The sequence below is a fragment of the Etheostoma spectabile genome, chromosome 5, assembly GCF_008692095.1.
Source record: "Etheostoma spectabile isolate EspeVRDwgs_2016 chromosome 5, UIUC_Espe_1.0, whole genome shotgun sequence".
In the NCBI taxonomy this organism is placed as follows: domain Eukaryota; kingdom Metazoa; phylum Chordata; class Actinopteri; order Perciformes; family Percidae; genus Etheostoma; species Etheostoma spectabile.
This window is the reverse complement of record NC_045737.1, coordinates 30,553,283-30,573,803: the sequence shown is the minus strand read 5'-3', so window position 1 is coordinate 30,573,803 and position 20,521 is coordinate 30,553,283. Positions and strand designations below refer to the sequence as shown.

The following is a 20,521-nucleotide window of genomic DNA, read 5'->3' as shown; positions in this document are numbered from 1 at the left end:
GACAGCAATGGAAAACAAATGGTCTATACCAAAACATCTCAGATGTTTACAATTCGGTCATCCTCAAATTACAAATCCTCTCCGAAGAAGAACCGAAGTTTCAAAACCTACATAAGAAATAAAAGGTTCCCAAACTTTATAAAAGTTATTTTCTTCATCGTGCAGTTTGCTCGTCAAGTAGTCCAGAGATATATAGTCCAGTACTATATTTAGCCATTGTGATTTACTTGGTACTTTGTCAGAAATCCAAATCAATACCACACATTTTCTTGCACAAAAAGTAAGCATTCTGTAGAGTTGACGCTGATATTTACCAGTAATACCGGCGTCGGTTAAACCAAGTAGTAGATACAATGGGTTGAATTGTGTGCAAACAGAGAAAATCTTATCTAATTCACATTTTATTATATACCAAAAATGTTGAATTTCCCTGCAGGACCAGTAACAATGTGTAAGACTACCAATATCCACTCTACATTTTAGACAAAATGGTGAGAGGCTTGCATTGAATTTACTTGAAATGTGCGCACGGTGTAAAATTTACAATTGTATGGACTTAACCCGATTGCAAATACTTAAAGACTTTACATTCTTCCAAGCCTCATCCCATCCCTCCTGATTTATTGCCCACTGCAATTCCTTTTCCCAAACTTCTTTTAGGTGAAATGTATTTGGTGAGGGGTGCTCTTTCAGCAAGTTGTAAAAGGCTTTGATTGAAGTTTTTACCCTGGGGGAAAAAAGCTGTTTTTCACACACTGAAATTGTTTGAAAATAATTAATTTAAAAAAAAAAGGAGAGAAAAGATGCTGTGTACCAGATTTAGCTATGGCTTATTTCCATCAGCAGTCCATTTGATGGTGCATTCTTCAGAAACAAGTGTTAAATGAATCAAATGACCAGAAACCAATAACACAGTGTCACAGGGTGTTGTTTGAGGTTTATCTGATTTTTAGTTAAGGCATTTGGATGAGATGATATATGCTTATGTTTTATGCATAATTACATTACAGGTCATTTAGCTGACGCTTTCATCCAAAGCAACATGCAATTGCTATATATGTCAGAGTTGGAGCAACTAGGGGTTAAGTGCCTTGCTCAGGGACACAATGGTTGATCTATCACATTGGGAATCAAACCCTGATCTCCCACGCCAAAGGCATGTGTCATATCCACTGCGCCACCACCTCCCTGTTTACTGTATGTTTATGGCGTTGATGCATGGCCATTTTTGTTCTCTCAACTGCCCAAGATGAATTCTATTTATAGGAGACAATAAAGGCATATCTTATTTTATCTTATTTTATAACAAGGTGCTGATTGTCAAATCTCTTTCAAAGCTGAGAAATGGACCTCATTGGCACTCAATGTAATGTTACACATCTTTGTAGCAGTAATTGTGACTACTAACTGTCAATGCTAATTTAAGGTGTTGCCATTCTTTTGTTTTGCATTTGTCTGTGTTCCCATTCTGGAAAACGTGTATAAAGGGCTGCCAGAAGGGGGAGACATGTGGCTATTGTAGACCTGAACCATAAAGGCTTCAGTTTGCAGCCAGAGAAGCTTGGCACAAACCAATGCAGTATTTATAAAGCCCATCTACAAAATTACCCAATGCATCTTTTGTTCCACATAATGCAATCTTTTGTGACATGTTTCTTTTTTTTTAAAATTCTAAATCTTGCTTTGCAATGTTTTCTGGTCCAAAAAAAGCCCAATTGAGACAAATCACTGAAGATAAGATTACAACACAGACAACTCTGATGTGATCTATTTTTTATTATTGTTTTTTTATTCAGTCTTGAAACGTGTTTAGGAAATGGAACAGCTTGACTGTCTCTCGTTGCCTCCCCCAGCTGACGCTCAGAAAAAAGCCTGTGACTTCACTTTCAAACAATCTTACATAAGAGACGGAGAGCATCTGTAGAACGAGTGTTATCCTGATGTGGGGGGACCACAGTGGGGGAGGCAACTGTTTACGGGCCAGGAACCCTCAAAGCTTATGAGTCAACCTGCTTCTTTTCTAATATTTTAAGCAACGCTTAGTACATGCTTAATAATAAATAAAAAAAAAACAGAACACATGCAGGTCCTTGAAAAGTGTTATTTGTATAAATCCATATTTAGTTCTTTAGTACATCTACCTGCAACAGGGAGAACGTTGTCTCAATCATCTCCCCTCTGCGCCTGATTGCCTGTTCTTACAACTTACAAAGAATACAAATGTTGCACAATGTTGCTTTGAGCACATAATTCATCCCAACGTCTAGTTACAAAATAATCAAAACCTTAAAAACAAATATCAGTACAATAGTTGTAAAATAGGATCATTTAATTAAAAAAAATCCATCATTATACAATAAGTTCCATTCCAGAAATCTAAAGTCCAGTTCAGACCAAAGATAGAGGACGAGACGAGTGTAAACTTTAGTCTCTTACGTCCTAAAACCAGCCTCTGGAGACTCCACCAGCTGACGGGGTAACTTCCGTTCTTTACAGATTCTTTCTAGGATAAGTGTTTTTTCTTGGGCAATCTTTTAACCCCGTTTTGGGGTAAGGAGGATTGATACTGGTCCAATGTCAGAGATTGTTGTTTCCATCAGTCACTTAGACACAAAAACATAGGAGCATATGGTCCAGGTTGAAAGAAACAATAGTTACCCTATAATTGTGCTTACAAATGGCACAGCTCTTTACACATTTTGGGAATGCCAGAGGGTTTCAGTGAAAATTAAAAAAAAAAAAATGCAGAAATGAGTTTCCAAGCTTTTCCAAATCAAGGTGTTCTGTAGAATATGTGACCCAATTCTAGTGGTCCTGGGTCCATCCTAGGGACCCTTACTGAGTCTCTAAAACAGGGTCTGGACATTTGTGAAGAATAATGCTTGTCAGTAAAATGTACTTGAAGTATCTCAACATCACCAAAGTCAATAAGATGTTGGAATGCAGCCATTAAATCTAAAGGTTGCTTATCCTAAGGTCTAAAGGTTGCTCATCCTAGAGGAAGGGGCCGGATTCCTGTCAACACATCATCCAGCATGGCTCAGACACCACATACTTCTTAAAACTCATATTTCCTCACAGACTGGCCCCAGAGAACCCGGATTTTGTACACAAGTACCCAGCATGTGCTATTCAAAATGAAGGGTAAATAAGGTGCATATTTGCTTAACCTCCATGAGCTCCTCGGAGGTCCTACTCTGCTCCCTGAGGTCCTTTCTCTTCAGTCGGCCCTCCTTCATCTGCAGGGACGCCCAGGTTATAATAATCTGGCTCAACATTCTTCTGTCTGCACAGCAGCTGCCCCCTGCTGGCCTGGAGAGACATGACAGAACACAGATGTGACTTCCGGCATAAGTCCTCTCTTCGGTTCAACAATCACATTCAGTGGTGGAGACAACAAAGAGAGAGAGAGAGAGAGAGAGAGAGAGAGAGAGAGAGGAGAGAGAGAGAGAGAGAGAGAGAGAGAATCTTTACCCAACAGTAGAAGTAAAGAACAATGTTCTCCAACAGCAGAAACAGCAGCAGGAAGGTCGCTCTGGTGATTAAAGGCCTCAGATCTGATGGAACACATAGATACATAGATACATAGATAGATAGATAGATAGATAGATAGATAGATAGATAGATAGATAGATAGATGGATAGATGGATAGATAGATAGATAGATACATAGATAGATAGATACATAGATAGATAGATAGTTGGATATTTGTTGATCCCAATAAAATGGGAAATTACAGTGTTACAGCAGCAAAATCACTCACACAGCACAGAATATAAATATAAATGAAATACTAGGATAAAACATACATACATACAACATACCTGAAAAAATAATAGGAATAAAATTCAAGAAGAAATATTTGAACATACACAAGTTTGGAATACAAAAATGTGCAACTGCTTAAATAGTACAATAAAATGTAAATAAACCAGTTATTGCAGGTTGCACTTTATACAGTATTGTGGTGTCTCAGAGTCTTATCTAGCACCCATTCAAGGGTCTAAAGACGGAGGGTGCCGGTTGCTGTACAGAATGTAAAGTCCTAAGAGGCAAATTTGGCCGTTGCGATCCTTTTGAAGAAGAAATTTAAAAATGCACTGGCATTGAAAATTAGAGCAAGAGTTAAACCTTTGGAGAAATATGATTATTTGCTTGCCCTTCCAGCAGCCAGACTCTGGGGGACTCTTCCTTTAGCTGGAACTAGAGCTGTTTTGTTTTAGTTTGTGTTTCATTCAAGAAAGTAGTCCAACACAAATGGCCACACTGTAAAAAATTATAAAAATGCAAAAATAACTAAATATAGAGATTGGCATGGTTTTGTTTCAGTTAGCTTAAGAGCTGGTCTGATTTGCATTGAGAGAGGATTTTATGGAAAGTACCCCATGCCTATTTCTAGGTATGGTGAAGGGTGTGTGATGATGTGGGGCTATTTTAATTCCAAAGGCCAGGAGAACTTTATCAGGATGCATAGTATCCAGATCCATGAAATAACTGGCCTTTAAAAATAAAAATGTGCTTGCCCCAATGGGAATGTAACATAGGGGGGTGTATACTCATGCCCCCTGTATTTTAAGGAAGAACATTTATTTATTCACAATACATTATTCGCTCACAAACAAAATAGATGTCCTTAAAGGTTGTATTTTTCCTAATTTTCTAATGAAGGCGTTAAAATTATTTTCTAAAAATATGATTTTTTATTCCTCTTTTTAGTCAGCTTTAGCATGGGTTCAAAAACTTATGAGTACCACTGTGTATATATTTCTCTATGCCTGTATATCTGTATCAGTGTCTGTGTTCAAACAGGCAGTAACTGAGTCTGGGTCTGTCTGAGGTTTCTGCCTAAAAGGAAGTTTTTTCCTCGCTACTGTTGCACCAAATGCTTGCTTGTGGGAAATTGTTGTGTCTTTGTAAATTATAGAGTGTGGTCCTAAACCTACTCTATCTGTAAAGTGTCTTGAGATAACTCATGTTATGATTTGATACTGTGAATTAAATCGTTCATTTGAATTCAATTTAATTGAATTCCCGGGGTTGTTGCAGTGTTGGTGATTGTCCCTCATTTTGACCAAAAATCCATTCCCGTCCTCTGTCTCTGTGTTGGTGTTCTAACCTCTGGTGGACTTCTGAGGACTATGGTGACCTAGTTCAGATCTCTGCAGGGTAAATCCAGACAGCTAGCTAGACTATCTGTCCAATCTGAGGACTATGGTTACCTGGTCCTCAGATCTCTGCAGGGTAAATCCAGACAGCTAGCTAGACTATCTGTCCAATCTAAGGACTATGGTTACCTGGTCCTCAGATCTCTGCAGGGTAAATCCAGACAGCTAGCTAGACTATCTGTCCAATCGGAGGACTATGGTTACCTGGTCCTCAGATCTCTGCAGGGTAAATCCAGACAGCTAGCTAGACTATCTGTCCAATCTAAGGACTATGGTTACCTGGTCCTCAGATCTCTGCAGGGTAAATCCAGACAGCTAGCTAGACTATCTGTCCAATCTGAGTTTTCTGTTGACAACTAAAACTACTTTTGAACGCACACATGTTCCACCAAAACAAGTTCCTTCCTGAGACTATTTAGCAGAGGCACCGTGGCTGCATCTGGAGCCCAGCGCTGCCCCCAAGACGATTGTGATTGGTTTTAAGAAATGCCAATAAACCAGAGCAGGTTTCTATCCCATCCCAAAATGCTGCATGGACTAGTCAGACCTTCCTCTGCTGCGCTGTGGAGGAAGTTCTGGTCTGGTATGCGAGACTATTATTCAAATAATTCTCAGTTCATTAGTTAGCGAGCTGAAATGAGTGGTACTATGTGCTGTCGGAACGCCGGGACCTCTAGCAGCCACGTGAATTGGGATTCATGTCAGGGGCAAAAGCCAAAGAAGTGCGACATTCCAACCCTCGTTGGGTGGAGGGCTAGGCCAACAAAGGCATGCAATGGTTTCCAATTTCCTTTAAAAGTCAGCATCGTTTTCTCCGTTACCAAATACTACATGGGTCTCTTTCCTTTTTAATACAACCAAAATGGCATTGTGCCCCAGAGAAAAATACACTCAACGTAACGTGGCCGCACTTGTTTCTGCTGACTCATGACACCAAGTGAAATTTGTTGTTGAATAAAATGCTATGGGGTCACATGGTTGGAATGTGTTTCTGGTACGTGTTTTGCTTTTGTCTCCCAATTATCACAGTGGAGACACACATTTGAATTGTCAGTACAACCATTGCCGCGCCGGCTGGTCAGACATAGCAGCTAACTATCAACGTCTCCTCCATCTTGGCTCACTCGGAAAACAAGAGTCACTTACTTAAGTTACCTAAAAGTACTGGTCTTGCCATCGCTACGTCTGGATTCCATTAGCACCTAGCCATGCCGGTGTTGGGATGCCATAAATCCTGAGACGCTGCGTGCAAAGTTCACATTCAAATTCATAACGTACGAATACTTGGAATTGATGTTGTTACACACTGGCCCTTTAATTAAAAATCAGAGACAGCAGGATTCTTAACAAGTGTTTTATTCACCATATTAAGACCACAATATACAATATTTACATCCACAGAGTTATTAGGAGTTTTTTTTATTGTTGTTATGTTTGTTAGGGGTGTGAATCTTTACTGCTGTCACGATTTGATTCGATTACGATTATCCTGTCAACGATACAAATCGATTCGATATCATGATGCGTCCCCTCTTTAACATTATTATATATTGCTAGACATGGTTTTCATAGAAAAATTCAAGCAATCAGACATATACTGAATGAACTCCCCTTTTTATTGCATCTGCTCTTAAAAAAGACACTTCCTGAATGTAGTGGAGGCTGAACACAACAGACAAAAGGCTAAAACACAAAAATCACAACAGACAAAAGGCTGATCGATTATAGTCTTTTAAGTGCATCATTGCAGAATCATCTAGGTCATGATGCATCAATGCAATGGTTAATTTACACGACCCTAAAGTGCACAAAGTGAAATACTGCAGCTATCAAAGTATCTAAGTACAAGCCTGTTGCAGACTCTGCCATGCAAAAGCATTGGGAGTGTCCTCACATATCTCAGGTGCAGCTCCTATAGTTTCCAATAGGATTACAACTTCTAGCATCTACTTACACTGTATGTCACACTCAGATGCTTGTATAGTATTGCACTGCAGGCTCATTGGTCCTCAGCATGACAGAGATCTAATTCCTGTTTATTTCATTACATTCTTCACACTTTGGTGGGACATAAACAGGAGGACAACAGGAGGAGGAAGACAATACAAGTAGGACAATAGGAGGACAATGCATTTTTCAAATGAAAAATGTTGGCCTGTTCCTTTAAAACCCTGAGGATTGGTGAGCTCTTATTACACATGAGTTAATTCCAATCCAGTGTCTATATATTGGGATTGCAGCAGTGCTGATAGACTGTCTTTTCACTTTCTTTGTACTATTATTATCATGTCTTGCTCAGTAAGCAGAAGCAGACATGGAGTATTATGCATTGGGATGGGATTTTTTTTAATATAACCATATCCAAATGTGTAATAAGTTGCAACGGTTGAGTTTTGAGCTAGGGGTATATCCTGCAGGGCCTACAGTTATTTCACATCAGATGTTTCATCCCCTGGGAAAAAATACTCTCATTTTGAAACAGGAAATAGAGGAATATGTCGGGATGGAGTGGAGGAAGAGCCCACATGAACACACTTCATCCCCGGTGCTTGGAGGCTGCTGCTGTTATGTAGTATTGGTGGTTGTGATATATAACACTGTGTGTCACAAAGAGTAAATTTACTTGTAAACTAATATTCCACTACCATTTTGAATATGACATTTTCCGAATTTGATTCAGGTCATGTGAACACCATATTGCCTTTGGATATTCTGAATGAGGCCTTTTCCGAATGTAGCATTTTCCGATTAAGTCGTGGGAAATGACAGTATTATTCTGGTTTTCGACGCATTCTTTGAACATGTATACTGCACATTCAGAATCTGCGTCTCAATCAGGGTTTTTTAAACGCCGTTAGAAACCGTTTACGGCCTCTTGCCTGTTTACGGCTCACAGTCGGCCCTGTGTGTTGCTATGGTTGTTGGACAGTAACCAACCAGCCGACAGTTCAAGTTAGTCCGGCTGTGGTAGAGATGCACGGCCAAAAGAAAAGAAAAGAAACACAGCTGCTTTTAAACTTTATCAAAGACTTGGATACCAACAGGTTTTTGGATATGACCTTTTCAAGAAGATGGCTGAAGGAATGAAAGAGGGAACGCTGTGTTCACACGCTCCAACAAGTCCTCCACTGCTGGAAAGAAATCCTGTTTACATGGCTGCATGTAAACGGGAGTATAAGTCAACTTTTCACTTTATTAGCCATAGAAACAGCATAGTTGGAATACCGTCTCTTTTGGAATAAGGGCAAAAACTGAAATATTATGTGCATGTAAACATAGTCAATGTCCGCCTCAGTTGTGTGCATTTCCTGCTCTTTCTGCCTCTTCATCCTTCTTTTCAGCCATTTCCACTTTCTTTACTTGTCCACCAGATGCCCTCAGACTTTTTGCCCATTTCTTCCCCTGCTCAACTCAAAACTCATTCATTTAATTTGTATTGTATGTCAGGATGTATCATTTAGGCCTGACGTATGTCCTGCAGACGAGAACCATGTTAACTCGCCCATATTCTGCTCATTTTCAGGTTCATAATTGTATTTGGAGGTTGTACCGGAATAGGTTTCCATGGTTTAGGTGAGATCCCATCAGCTAGATAACTGTTTCTCCAACTTTGGTCAGTCCAAGGCAGGATTAGCTGGGGAACATCTTCTAAATGAGGGGCACTTGTGGAATACTTGCAGAACAGGGACATGGAAGTGTTTTGCCATTGAGAAAAAGCTAGCATGCTACGGTTAGCCATCTCGTCTAGGCTAGTGACGTAGAAAGCCGTGCAGGTTTTGAACAGCTCACCCGGAGACTGAAGGCATGGATGGCGTTTTTCAAAGTTTGTATGTGTGTGGAAGGACCAGAAACAAAAAATAACACCCTGTAATATGGGCACTTTAACTTTCTGAAAGCCACTGCACCTAAATACCCCTCTGCTGCTTGTCCCCCACCACCACAGCCTTTGGCCACCGGGGACCTCTCTGTTTCACAGGTTTACAAGAGGTGATTTTCAGTACATGTACAGACTTTGGCATTGTTCCGGAACGTTCTGTTACAAGCTCAACATCTTTTATTGGAGCACACATGTCTGATTATCTGTGCTTCCTGTGGTCCCACAGCCCACCGTGCAACATGCAACAGAGTGGGTGTCATTAACTTGTTTGGACAGATTTATTCAGCCTTTGGTAACTATTTTATTACTCTGATGTGAGTTCAAACACATGTTGATGGTGGTTGAGGGGGAACTCCATGAAGGCCCTGAGCCATGTGTCCAGCACTGACTCCTCAGGGGGACAGTAGTGCAGCAGAAGTAGGCGGAGAGTTGTGATGGGGAGTGTCACTTTTTTTGGTTACATCCTAAGTTACTATTTTTTTTATATGTGCATGAGCACCACTACACACTGTAGAGAGTAAAAGCACTTTGAGTGGTTAAGACTAATGAAGCACTATCCATTATGCTACGGAATGCCATTTTATTCAATATTAAATAAATACATAAATATGTCAATGAAATACAACCTAAAATAAATAAAGGCAATACATACGACATAAATGTAATTTTTAAAAGTCTACACTTGTATATATGCTAGTGTAGACCAAAGGATAACATAAGGGTGAAGAGACTCTATGCACTTATATGCACTGATTCATTTTAAAGTAATCTCAAATGTTAATTATGTTTGCTGTTTTTTCTGTTTTTCTTTTCTGTTTTGCCCTCTAATAATTAAGGAAAATGTATTTGAGTTCTGACTTTATTCTCAGAATTACAACAGAATTCTGAGATTTATTTATTTGAATATTTGAATTTATTTGAGTTCTGAATTTATTCTCAGAATTCTGACTTTAATCTCAGAATTCTGAGAATAAAGTCAGAACTCAAACACATTTTTCACCAGTGGCCCTAATCCTATTCAGTAAATATTGTATGCCTACTATTTACAATTTGTATTTGTAAAAACTTTAATAAAGCTCTTTGAAAAAAATGGGATCCGGATCCCATCGTTCACTTAACGAGCCGACTCGTTGGTGACCGACACATCCCTACCGCCCCCGGGACATCCATTCATCCATTCATCCACCCACCCACACACCGGATAACAAGCGCTGCATCTCTCCTGCTGACATTACAACATGTGAGAGACTCTTCGCTGTTGGCCTGCGGTTCTTTGGGGGATTTACCGGGAGCAGACCAGGATCTCCAGTCTCTCTGCACCGCGGACACGATGAGCAGCGGCCGCCTCTCTCTGCACGGTAACCGCACTCATTTGGAAAAGGGAAAAATGCACACAGCTGCTGCAGAATTCTCCTTACGTTGGTCCTGTTTGTTGCATTCAAACCGTGCAGTTTAACAAGTGTATGAAAGCAGAAGTGCCTCCATTCCTGTCTCCCCTCGCAGTGCTGCTCCTGTGCGGGCTCGTCCGGGCGCAGCAGCAGCTGCTGCCCGGGTCCTGCAACTTCGAGCTGGGCACCTGTGGCTACACATCCGACCCGGAGTACGGCAGCTGGAGCATGAATGAAGAAGGTACTGTGTCAGCATGAGCTCTGCTTACTGACTGAATACTTCACTGTCACTCACCCCCAAGTTTGTCATTTTGATTTGAATTCCTTTTCCTCAATACATTTATAGACCAAGATGATCCAAAATCCAGGTAATAATTAGGTTGATCATAATGATAAATTCTTCCGGAAAGAATGAACTAGGCCTACAAATAAATAAAAAAGAAGTCTTACTTTCTTTATTGTTTAAAACAGAGGCAGTAAATCTAATAAACAGCTCACAAGTGTCTAAAAAACTCTCTGAATGTTGGAAACGATGTCCTTTCAAGCAATTTGTTGTATTTAGAAGAACATGAAAGCAGCAGAGATGCAGAACTGAGTACACTATCTCAGCAGGTAATATTGTTATCTCGATATTTAATATTTTCACATATCCCATATTTGATCTAGTACCATGTAGCCCTACTCCATAGCACTACTAGTGGTCTAAAACTCTGCAAGGTACCTTTTGAAAGTGACTGTAAGTACTTACAGTTTGTGTTGATTCTAGCGGTTGTCTTTACCACACCTGCTGTCCTAAAGGTCTAGGAGTTAGCGTTTGGGGGGTCATGTAGTCGCAATGGATGTTTTGCTCAGATAATCATTCATTTACAATAAGAGAATATGTTACAGATGCATACTTAGCCTGGATGTCTTGTGAGCTAAACTGGGTGACATCACTGTCACTGTGTCACGAGCCAAAGCATTAAGAGACTGTAGCAACCAACATAATAATAACAACTTAGATTAATATAGTGCATTATATGAAATTTGTGGACATTATCACAGAGGGACAAGGGACCAGGAACTAGTAAACCAACACAAAGACAGACTAAAAGGAAAAAAACGTCTAAAAAAATAAAAAAAATAAATGGAAGGGGGACGTAATTTAATGTTGGCTACTGACTACGACCACATTGTAAAGTCATTTTATGAATGAAATAGACATATTACATACCTGAGGGGCATTTCAGGGTGGGTTTGGATTCATTGTCTCCATCTGTTGAAAGCCCAAAAATCGGACCCGGACAGAGGCGTTGATAAAAACTATATGAAATAGCTTTCTTTTCAATGTTAGTGTCTTTTGCTGTTACATGTCATTTAAGATTATCAGATGGAAGATTACATAGTCTCTGAAACATTTAAAATTGGCATAGCCTATAGTCACTTTAAAGGAGCAAAACTATGGAATAACACAAAAAAGACAAGATTAGAAGAAAGTATGAAAAATAGCAACATTCTGTGTGTCAGATCTTTGTTAAAATGAGTTTTATTGTCTTACTCAGTAGTCATCTGGAAGCACTGACCCCCAGGATGGAATCTCCAGAGCTAGATAACCACAGACACATTTTGTGTGTGTGTGTGTGTGTGTGTGTGTGTGTGTGTGTGTGTGTGTGTGTGTGTGTGTGTGTGTGTGTGTGTGTGTGTGTTTCAGTCAAGTAATAAAACATGATCAGGGTTTTCCCTGGCATGAAACACACAGTTCCATCACATCACGGCTCCTACTGGACTCTCATGTGGTAAATACTTCATCTACCAGCTCATTGTCCCCCCCCCACTCCCTATCATCGCTCACTAGTGTCGAAGTAGAGTTATTAACATTCATTTACCTCCAGTGAGAGAGGCTAAAGATGTCCTCCAGACATATGTTCAGACATGACACAGTTTTTTCCACAAAGAAGTCCCATTACCTGATTAAAACTCTTCAAACCACATCCACTTTCCTTCTCTCAGGGGAAACTCTAGAATGTATGGCTGTATGGATTGCGTTTCCTTTTAAAAGGGTTAACTACTGGACACAAGATGTCTCCTACTTCACTTGAACTGTTTATTGTCAGGGCAATGTACAGTATACTGCGGTGTAGTATACAGTACAATACAATCAATCATTCAACACTGAGAACAGGTCCATAGTGTCAGGATTAATCCCCCTGCAATACCCTGCATTTGCCCTTTAGTGAATTATACATTTAATAGTGGTTAAGACGTCATTGAAACATGTAAATATGTGACAAATATACAGCGTATACACCGTCAAATCCACCTACCTCAGATGTACTGTAGTAGTACGTACCTAATTCTGTGTACTGTGAGAGCCGGAGTCTAAATCCTTGTATGTGTTTACACTTACATGACCGTTAAAGCTGATTCTGGATCTGATTCTGGGTCACCGATGGATTCTGTAAACCCCCCACAACCCCACTGGATGTTTATCCCAACTTTTCTGAGTGCATTAGAAAGGGGAAGGTGCTCTAGCTGAGTTGTTATCACACTCATGATGAGTAAGATTTGTGTGTGTGCATGTGTGTGTGTGTGTGCGTGTGGAAAGTACTTCAAATTTGTATTCCTTAAAAACAGCTCTGTATTTATGATCTGTGAACCTTCAAGAAGTGGATGGGTCCTTTATTTAGCTCAGCTGCAGAGAGCGAGAATTTGAAGAGGCCTTGGTCTCTCCTGTTTAAGTAAGAATCCTCTCTGTTTTCTTATCTGCTCCTGGTTGAATTTGCTGTTTACACTGAACGCTCCCTCCATGTGTACCTGTTGTCTTCAGTGTGATGTCCATTTCCACAGCACTAATTCATCAGTAACAGCACTCTACTGCTCTCACTTTCTCTTTTTTTTGTTTAACACAAGTGCTGTTTTCATTCAACAACTGTTTCCAATCGCTTTTATTTTGCTGCTGCTGGATAAACACCAGCTTCCCTTTTTTGAATGATAGCAGTGGAGTTATATTTAACGGTACACGTGTAGCCTTCAGTTAGACTGTTATTAGTATGGTGTAATGTGGTGGCACTGACACAGACCAGAAGATATAGAAGATATAGTTTTAGAGCTGTAGAGCTGTAGAGCTGTAGAGCTGTAGAGTTTTAGAGCTGTAGAGCTGTAGAGCTGTAGAGCTGTAGAGCTGTAGAGCTGTAGAACTGTAGAGCTGTAGATTTGTAGAGCTGTAGAGTTGTAGAGCTTTAGAGTTGTAGAGCTGTAGAGTTTTAGAGCTGTAGAGCTGTAGAGTTTTAGAGTTGTAGAGCTGTAGAGCTGTAGAGTTGTAGTGTTGTAGAGTTATAGAGCTGTAGAGTTGTAGAGTTTTAGAGCTGTAGAGCTGTAGAGCTGTAGAGTTTTAGAGCTGTAGAGCTGTAGAGTTTTAGAGCTGTAGAGCTGTAGAGCTGTAGAGTTGTAGTGTTGTAGAGTTGTAGAGCTGTAGAGTTTTAGAGTTTTAGAGCTGTTGAGCTGTAGAGTTGTAGAGCTGTATAGTTGTATAGTTTTAAAGCTGTAGAGCTGTAGTGTTGTAGAGCTGTAGAGTTTTAGAGCTGGAGAGCTGTAGAGGTTTAGAGTTTTAGAGCTGTAGAACTGTAGAGCTGTAGAGTTTTAGAGCTGTAGAGCTGTAGAGATTTAGAGCTGTAGAGCTGTTGAGCTGTAGAGCTGTAGAGTTTTAGAGCTGTAGAGCTGTTGAGCTGTAGAGCTGTAGAGTTTTAGAGTTGTAGAGCTGTAGAGATGTAGTGTTGTAGAGTTGTAGAGCTGTAGAGTTTTAGAGTTTTAGAGCTGTTGAGCTGTAGAGCTGTAGAGTTTTAGTGTTGTAGAGCTGTAGTGTTGTAGAACTGTAGAGTTGTAGAGTTGTAGTGTTGTAAAGTTTTGCAACTCTTGTAAAAATACAAACTGAAGATGTCAGACAGGTGATGTAATCAAATTTGCCCAATTTACCCATAAACTGTGAATGACATGTTGTTGTTTACTACCTTTTTATTAAGATATGATGGCTTATTCTTGATATACTCTATAATTTGCTCATATTACAGTATGACAAATTCCATACAAACCTTTTGTTTACTTTTACATTACTGGGTTGTAAAATTAGGACTCTCTTAGGACTTGTACCATCTTAACTTTATTCTTGTGAAAATTTATTTTGGTAAAAGTTCAAGTTTATTCTCATGGTTTAATAATTTTGGTATTTATCTCATGCCATTTTTCTCTCAAAAACACCTTCATATCCGATTTATTATTTTTCCCTCAACACTGACCTTCATAGTTTGTTGTAATCATGTCATCATGTTCTTCCAATTAGAGAAGCAAGGGTTCTTCTCATATTATACATGAGTTCTGTAACCATCTAACGTGTGTAATTTCCTTGACTTATTGGTAAAAGATAAGTTGATTGAATATAATTTTGAACTGTTACAGTGTGAGATGTGCTGTGTTTGATCCCCTGCATCACCATACACTTGCCAAACCAGACATTCCGATGGACTCCCCATTTTGTCTTGTTTTCTACCCTCATGCTTTTGTGTGTGTCCAGCCACAGAGCATCCCGAAGCAGCTCCCTCTGTTTTGGATAATCTGTCAGCACAGTTTATGTTCCCACTGTTAAGATAAGTGGCGGTATAGTGTAAATACTGTGTGTGCCATCTCTCTCCCAGCCAAGCCTTCAGCTCTCAGTGTGTTTTCTTTAGTCCCTGTGACAGTGAAAACAGAGCTCGACACCGAGTCTATATTAATTCAGCCGGATGTCCGTCCCCTTCCTCTTTCTCTGTGTTGGCGTTCTAACCTCTGGTGGATTTCTGAGGACTATGGTTACCTGGTCCTCAGATTTCTGCAGGGTAAATCCAGACAGCTAGCTAGACTATGACTACTTTTGAACGTACACATGTTCCATTCCTCCAAAGTGCTGTGGAGGAAGGTGTGGCTAGTCCACATAGCATTCATGGATGGCAATGCGAGCATACTACAGACAGAGGCTTCAGCAGAGAGCTGTGCACTTAACCACTAACCAGCCTTGGAGATGGTAGCAGACTATACCCACTGTGGAAAGAAATAGGCTCATAAAAAAAAAAGACGAGACCACAGTGGTGTTTTCTGTTTTGTTGCCGTGGCAATGTGGCCTTGAGCTGAGGAGGGCAGCATCAAAAAAAGATGCCAAGGCAGAGTTTGTGGTGAAAACCAGGATAGAAATCCTCGGTGGTTATATTAAACAGTGACATCAGAGACAAAGAGTTGAGGCTCTGCTGAAACAGGAGAAACAGACAGACATGGATGGAGGGAGCGATGGAGAGCTGGCCCTCAGACCACCTACACCAACACTCCTCATCCTATCTCTGGACAGTTGACAACTTCTACCAGACACTTTCTTTTTTTAAAGGTATTGTTGGGCCTTTTGGCCTTTTGGCCTGATAATGGATAGGGCAGAGCCATGATCTGTTGGAAACCATTAACAAGTGACACCAGTGAACATCTCAAAATGTGTTTATTTTTATTTTCCGGAAGCATTTTTACCCACAATTATGGCTGATAGTGGCACTTGCCCACCTCATTAACTTCAACAGAACTGGCACCAAAGTCTGGCACCAATGCAAATGACCAGTGATGACAAAACAAAACCACGTGTCTCACACCATCCGCCTAATTTTTGCAACAACAACAAGCATTGAAATGCTGCTTTAGACACCACTTACCATGGCAAAGGTCAAATCTTGGAAGCATTGGGGTCGGCCCTACATCCAGACTCCTGTCCCTGCTTAGGTTCAGGAACAAATGTCACTACAGACATTTTCTGTATTAAATCAGACCACAATCTTTCCCTAACTTTTACCAAGGACTGCCTAAACAAAACCATGAAAAAGTGGAAAAAAAGACTGAAGTCACTTTAAGCAGACATTGTGTTTCAAGATCAAATATTTTGATAGAAAACATGTGAAATACTTGTCAGTTAACATTTTACTGACACGTTCTGTATGAAAATGTTTGAGAAATGGCAGATACGTTAATAAACACTATTTCATCATGCAATGGAAAACTGCAAATTATGCATTATCTAGTCCGTATAATTTTTCCCCCAAAGTGTATTTGCTGTTGAAAATTAGTAGACCTTAGTGGCCCTCAATACTGTATCTGAAGTCTCTTTTATATAGACCTTAGTGGCCCCCTAATACTGTATCTGAAGTCTCTTTTATATAGACCTTAGTGGTCCCCTAATACTGTATCTGAAGTCTCTTTATATAGACCTTAGTGGTCCCTAATACTGTATCTGAAGTCTCTTTTATATAGACCTTAGTGGCCCCCTAATACTGTATCTGAAGTCTCTTTTATATAGACCTTAGTGGTCCCCTAATACTGTATCTGAAGTCTCTTTTATATAGACCTTAGTGGTCCCTAATACTGTATCTGAAGTCTCTTTTATATAGACCTTAGTGGTCCCCTAATACTGTATCTGAAGTCTCTTTTATATAGACCTTAGTGTGTCCCTAATACTGTATCTGAAGTCCTTTTTTATATAGACCTTAGTGGCCCCCTAATACTGTATCTGAAGTCATTTTATATAGACCTTAGTGGTCCCCTAATACTGTATCTGAAGTCTCTTTTATATAGACCTTAGTGGTCCCCTAATACTGTATCTGTAGTCTCTTTTATATAGACCTTAGTGGTCCCCTAATACTGTATATGAAGTCTCTTTTATATAGGCCTTATTGGTCCCCTAATACTGTATCTGAAGTCTCTTTTATATAGACCTTAGTGGTCCCTAATACTGTATTTGAAGTCTCATTTATATAGGCCTTTGTGGTCCCCTAATACTGTATCTGAAGTCTCTTTTATATAGACCTTCGTGGTCCCCTAATACTGTATCTGAAGTCTCTTTTATATAGACCTTAGTGGTCCCCTAATACTGTATCTGAAGTCTCCTATATAGACCTTAGTGGTCCCTAATACTGTATCTGAAGTCTCTTTTATATAGACCTTAGTGGTCCCTAATCCTGTATCTGAAGTCTCTTTTATATAGACCTTAGTTCAAATGCTATAAAATTGAATAAGACCCAAAATTAATGAAAATAGAGATTTGTACTTGCCAAAGAGCGTTGTGTGGAATCAATCATGTTATTTTGGGTAGAAGAAGAACATTGATATGAAAATGGGTCAGTTTGACCCGAAGAGGGTTAAGTAAACATAGATTTATTTTACAGCTATACAATACTTGCATTGTGTACATAAGTACAGTTTAAGTACATATTGATTTTAAAGGTCTGCAGGCCATTAGCTCATGACATTAATTTAACACTGGCAAAAATTAGACTCATGACATTAATTTAGACTCATGATATAACTCATGAGTTTTCAAAGGGTTATACAATTTATAAAACCCTGCAGCTGCATGGTTTTCAGACTGTTTACTTGTGATATAAAGCACATGTGATTTGCAGTAAGGTGACTTAAACATGCAAACCAGTGGTGTGTATCTTACGATCCTTACAACATCTTGGCTGCAGACATTGGTGCGTGTCGGATTGTTTTCTCCTATCTGCTCCTCCGTGGCTCACTGTTTGAGCAAATCACTGCACAAAGACTTCTCCTGCTAGAAGGATTCCTGTTGAACTTCATTTCACCAAATAAGGGATTATAGATACAACTGTAAATTCCCCCCCCCACCCCCCACCCAACCACAGAACTGATGGCACTTAAACCAGCTCTCAATAAACACAGTTTGTAGCCATTAAACTGTCTCTCTGCTCTCTCAGACCTGGGTGCATGGGTAAAAAGACTCCACTGGGACATAAAGGGTTCCAGTCCTTCAGAAAATATATCATTGTCGCTCTTTAGTTGATAATACGGCAATTAAATAATACACTTACCCAAGGCTGCAATGTATTTGACATTAACCTTTTTACTTTTCATCTTCACTGCTACAGCACTGCCTCTAACACCCTCCATGTCCTCTGACTCGTCCTATCATCTAGATCACTGCACATTGAGAATTTTAGTCCACCCTATACTTATGGATCACTGACTCTGCCAGGGGAGTTTAGGACTCAGAGACAAGAATGTCGAGCTGATCTGTTGGGGCACTCAAATGTATGTTGCAGTATCAGTTTTTTGATCACGCACAAAAAAACTAAAAAATCCAAGAATTAAATCCCCCTTTCAATATCACGGATGTAGAGCCACTCGGACAGCCATGCCAAAACACTTATTTATGAACTTCAATATCCAGTGGAAAATAATCTCAGAACGAAATAGCAGAACATGGAGTCAACAAAACACGAGAGCAAAGTTCACTTCTTTTAACTGCTTTCTATTTCTATTTCTGTATCTGATTCTTTTGGGTGAAACTGGCCCATGAAGTACAGAGGAGTTATAGATAATGGGATCATCAACAAAACAATATCTAAGGACGCTTTCACACCTACTTCTTGTAGTTCTGTTGACTGGATTTATGTCTCTCCCCCGGATCAAACAACCGTACTAAGATCTGCTTTATGAAGTGTTCTCGGTTCAATTTAAAAAGAGTTGCAATATTTTAAATCCCTATTTCTGAACGTTATAAACCAGCATGCTCCTTTTAGGAAATATAAGAGCAATTGTCTGTCTATTTCATGAGTGTGATCTTTCTTGGTCAGCGGGAAAGAAATCCAAAAATAGCTCACTGGCAACATTTTAGACACCTGAGAAATGTGTCTCTCAAATATGAAAAAAGGAAATCAGATTTTTATGTAACTGAAATATGTGAAAGTTCAGCTAACCTCTGTAAATTTTGGAAAGTTATGAAATCACTGTCTTCAAGGTCTAGGGATACTGTGCTGTCAAATGCATTAAAGTTGAATGATAAAATGATTACAGATAAGAAAAATATGCTAGACTTTCTAAACCAGAACTTTATATCTTCTGGGTTGTTGTTAGAGCAGGCAACACAGATGAGACAAACTATTTGAGTACTAAATGCACATGGGCTCTTGCTGAGCGCTGATGTTAAATTGCCAACTGTCTTTTTCTGTTTCATGTTGCTTGTTTTTACTGTATATTTTAATATGGAACTATTATACTGCTGTCTCGGCCAGGACTCCCTTGAAAAAGAGACTCTGAATCTCAATGGGATTATTTCCTGGCAAAATAAAGGTTAACCCTCATGTTGTCCTCGGGTCAAATTGCCCCTTTTTACTATATCCATTTTCTTTTTAATTCCCCAAAATAACATGATTGATTCCACACAACGCTCTTTGGCAAGTACACATCTCTACTCTCATTCATTTTTTGTTTTTTTTTGTTAAATGTTATAGCATTTGAAAAAAAAATTGAAGTGGTTTTGAAATAGTATTGAGTAAAAGTTGACATATTCCATTCTGTGATTATCCATCAACATCCATTCCTTTAATTTTAGTCTAAATAATTCCTAATTTTCTAACTCAAACATTAGGTATAATTTAGTAATTTAGTTTAATTTGGTGATTAATAAGGGACAAAACGTGAGAAAAAGTTAAAAACATCAATAAAAAGCATCGACAAATTTCAATTTTGACGGGAAGACAGCACAAGGGTTAATAAAAGAAAATAAAAATCCATAAAAATCCAATGGAGACGTCCAGAACACAGGACCTTCTTCCTGTATTTACTTTCCTGCTCCCGCCCCAGACACATCTGACCAATAGGAGGAGTGGACATTCTTGGATATTTCCAGGTTTGAAATGAAACTGAACCGAGGGGAAACCTCTCCAAGTTTACAAAGTCATCAACTGATTCAGACCAAAGCCAACAAACTATAGGTGTGAAAACGCCCTAAATTCTCTAGATAAGTACAAAATATGAATATAAATATGATCAACTTTAGTCATCTCTCTACATGATGGAAAAAGTAGCCTCCAGGAGCCTGTTTTTCAAAACATTTAATCTGGATCAAAATGATCCGGATTTGGAAATTCCATTTTTTGCCATTCAGGATCAGGTAATCCGTTTTACTTTAACGCCGATTTTTTAAAGCAACATTGGACTGGATCACCCTGATCCAGATACACAGTTTTCAAGATTACCAAATTCAGATTATCAGTGCTCTAAATGGGACAACATATCACAATGTGGGCTA

At 39.4% G+C, this 20,521-nt stretch overlaps 1 protein-coding gene and 1 long non-coding RNA gene across 2 annotated transcripts in view; both read left to right on the top strand.

Moving 5' to 3' along the window:
• Positions 1-6,606: 6,606 nt before the first annotated feature.
• On the top strand, positions 6,607-8,770 carry LOC116689760 (uncharacterized). The gene is made up of 3 exons (XR_004332088.1): positions 6,607-6,691; positions 8,114-8,118; positions 8,759-8,770. It is a non-coding gene; the product is annotated as an uncharacterized LOC116689760 (long non-coding RNA).
• A 1,401-nt stretch (positions 8,771-10,171) lies between these two features.
• mamdc2a (MAM domain containing 2a) overlaps positions 10,172-20,521 on the top strand; it is a 34,859-nt gene continuing 24,509 nt past the window's right edge. Inside the window, 2 exon segments of the mRNA XM_032516377.1 lie at positions 10,172-10,401; positions 10,547-10,672. Coding sequence (XP_032372268.1) covers positions 10,374-10,401; positions 10,547-10,672 — 154 coding nt within the window. The 5' untranslated portion in view covers positions 10,172-10,373.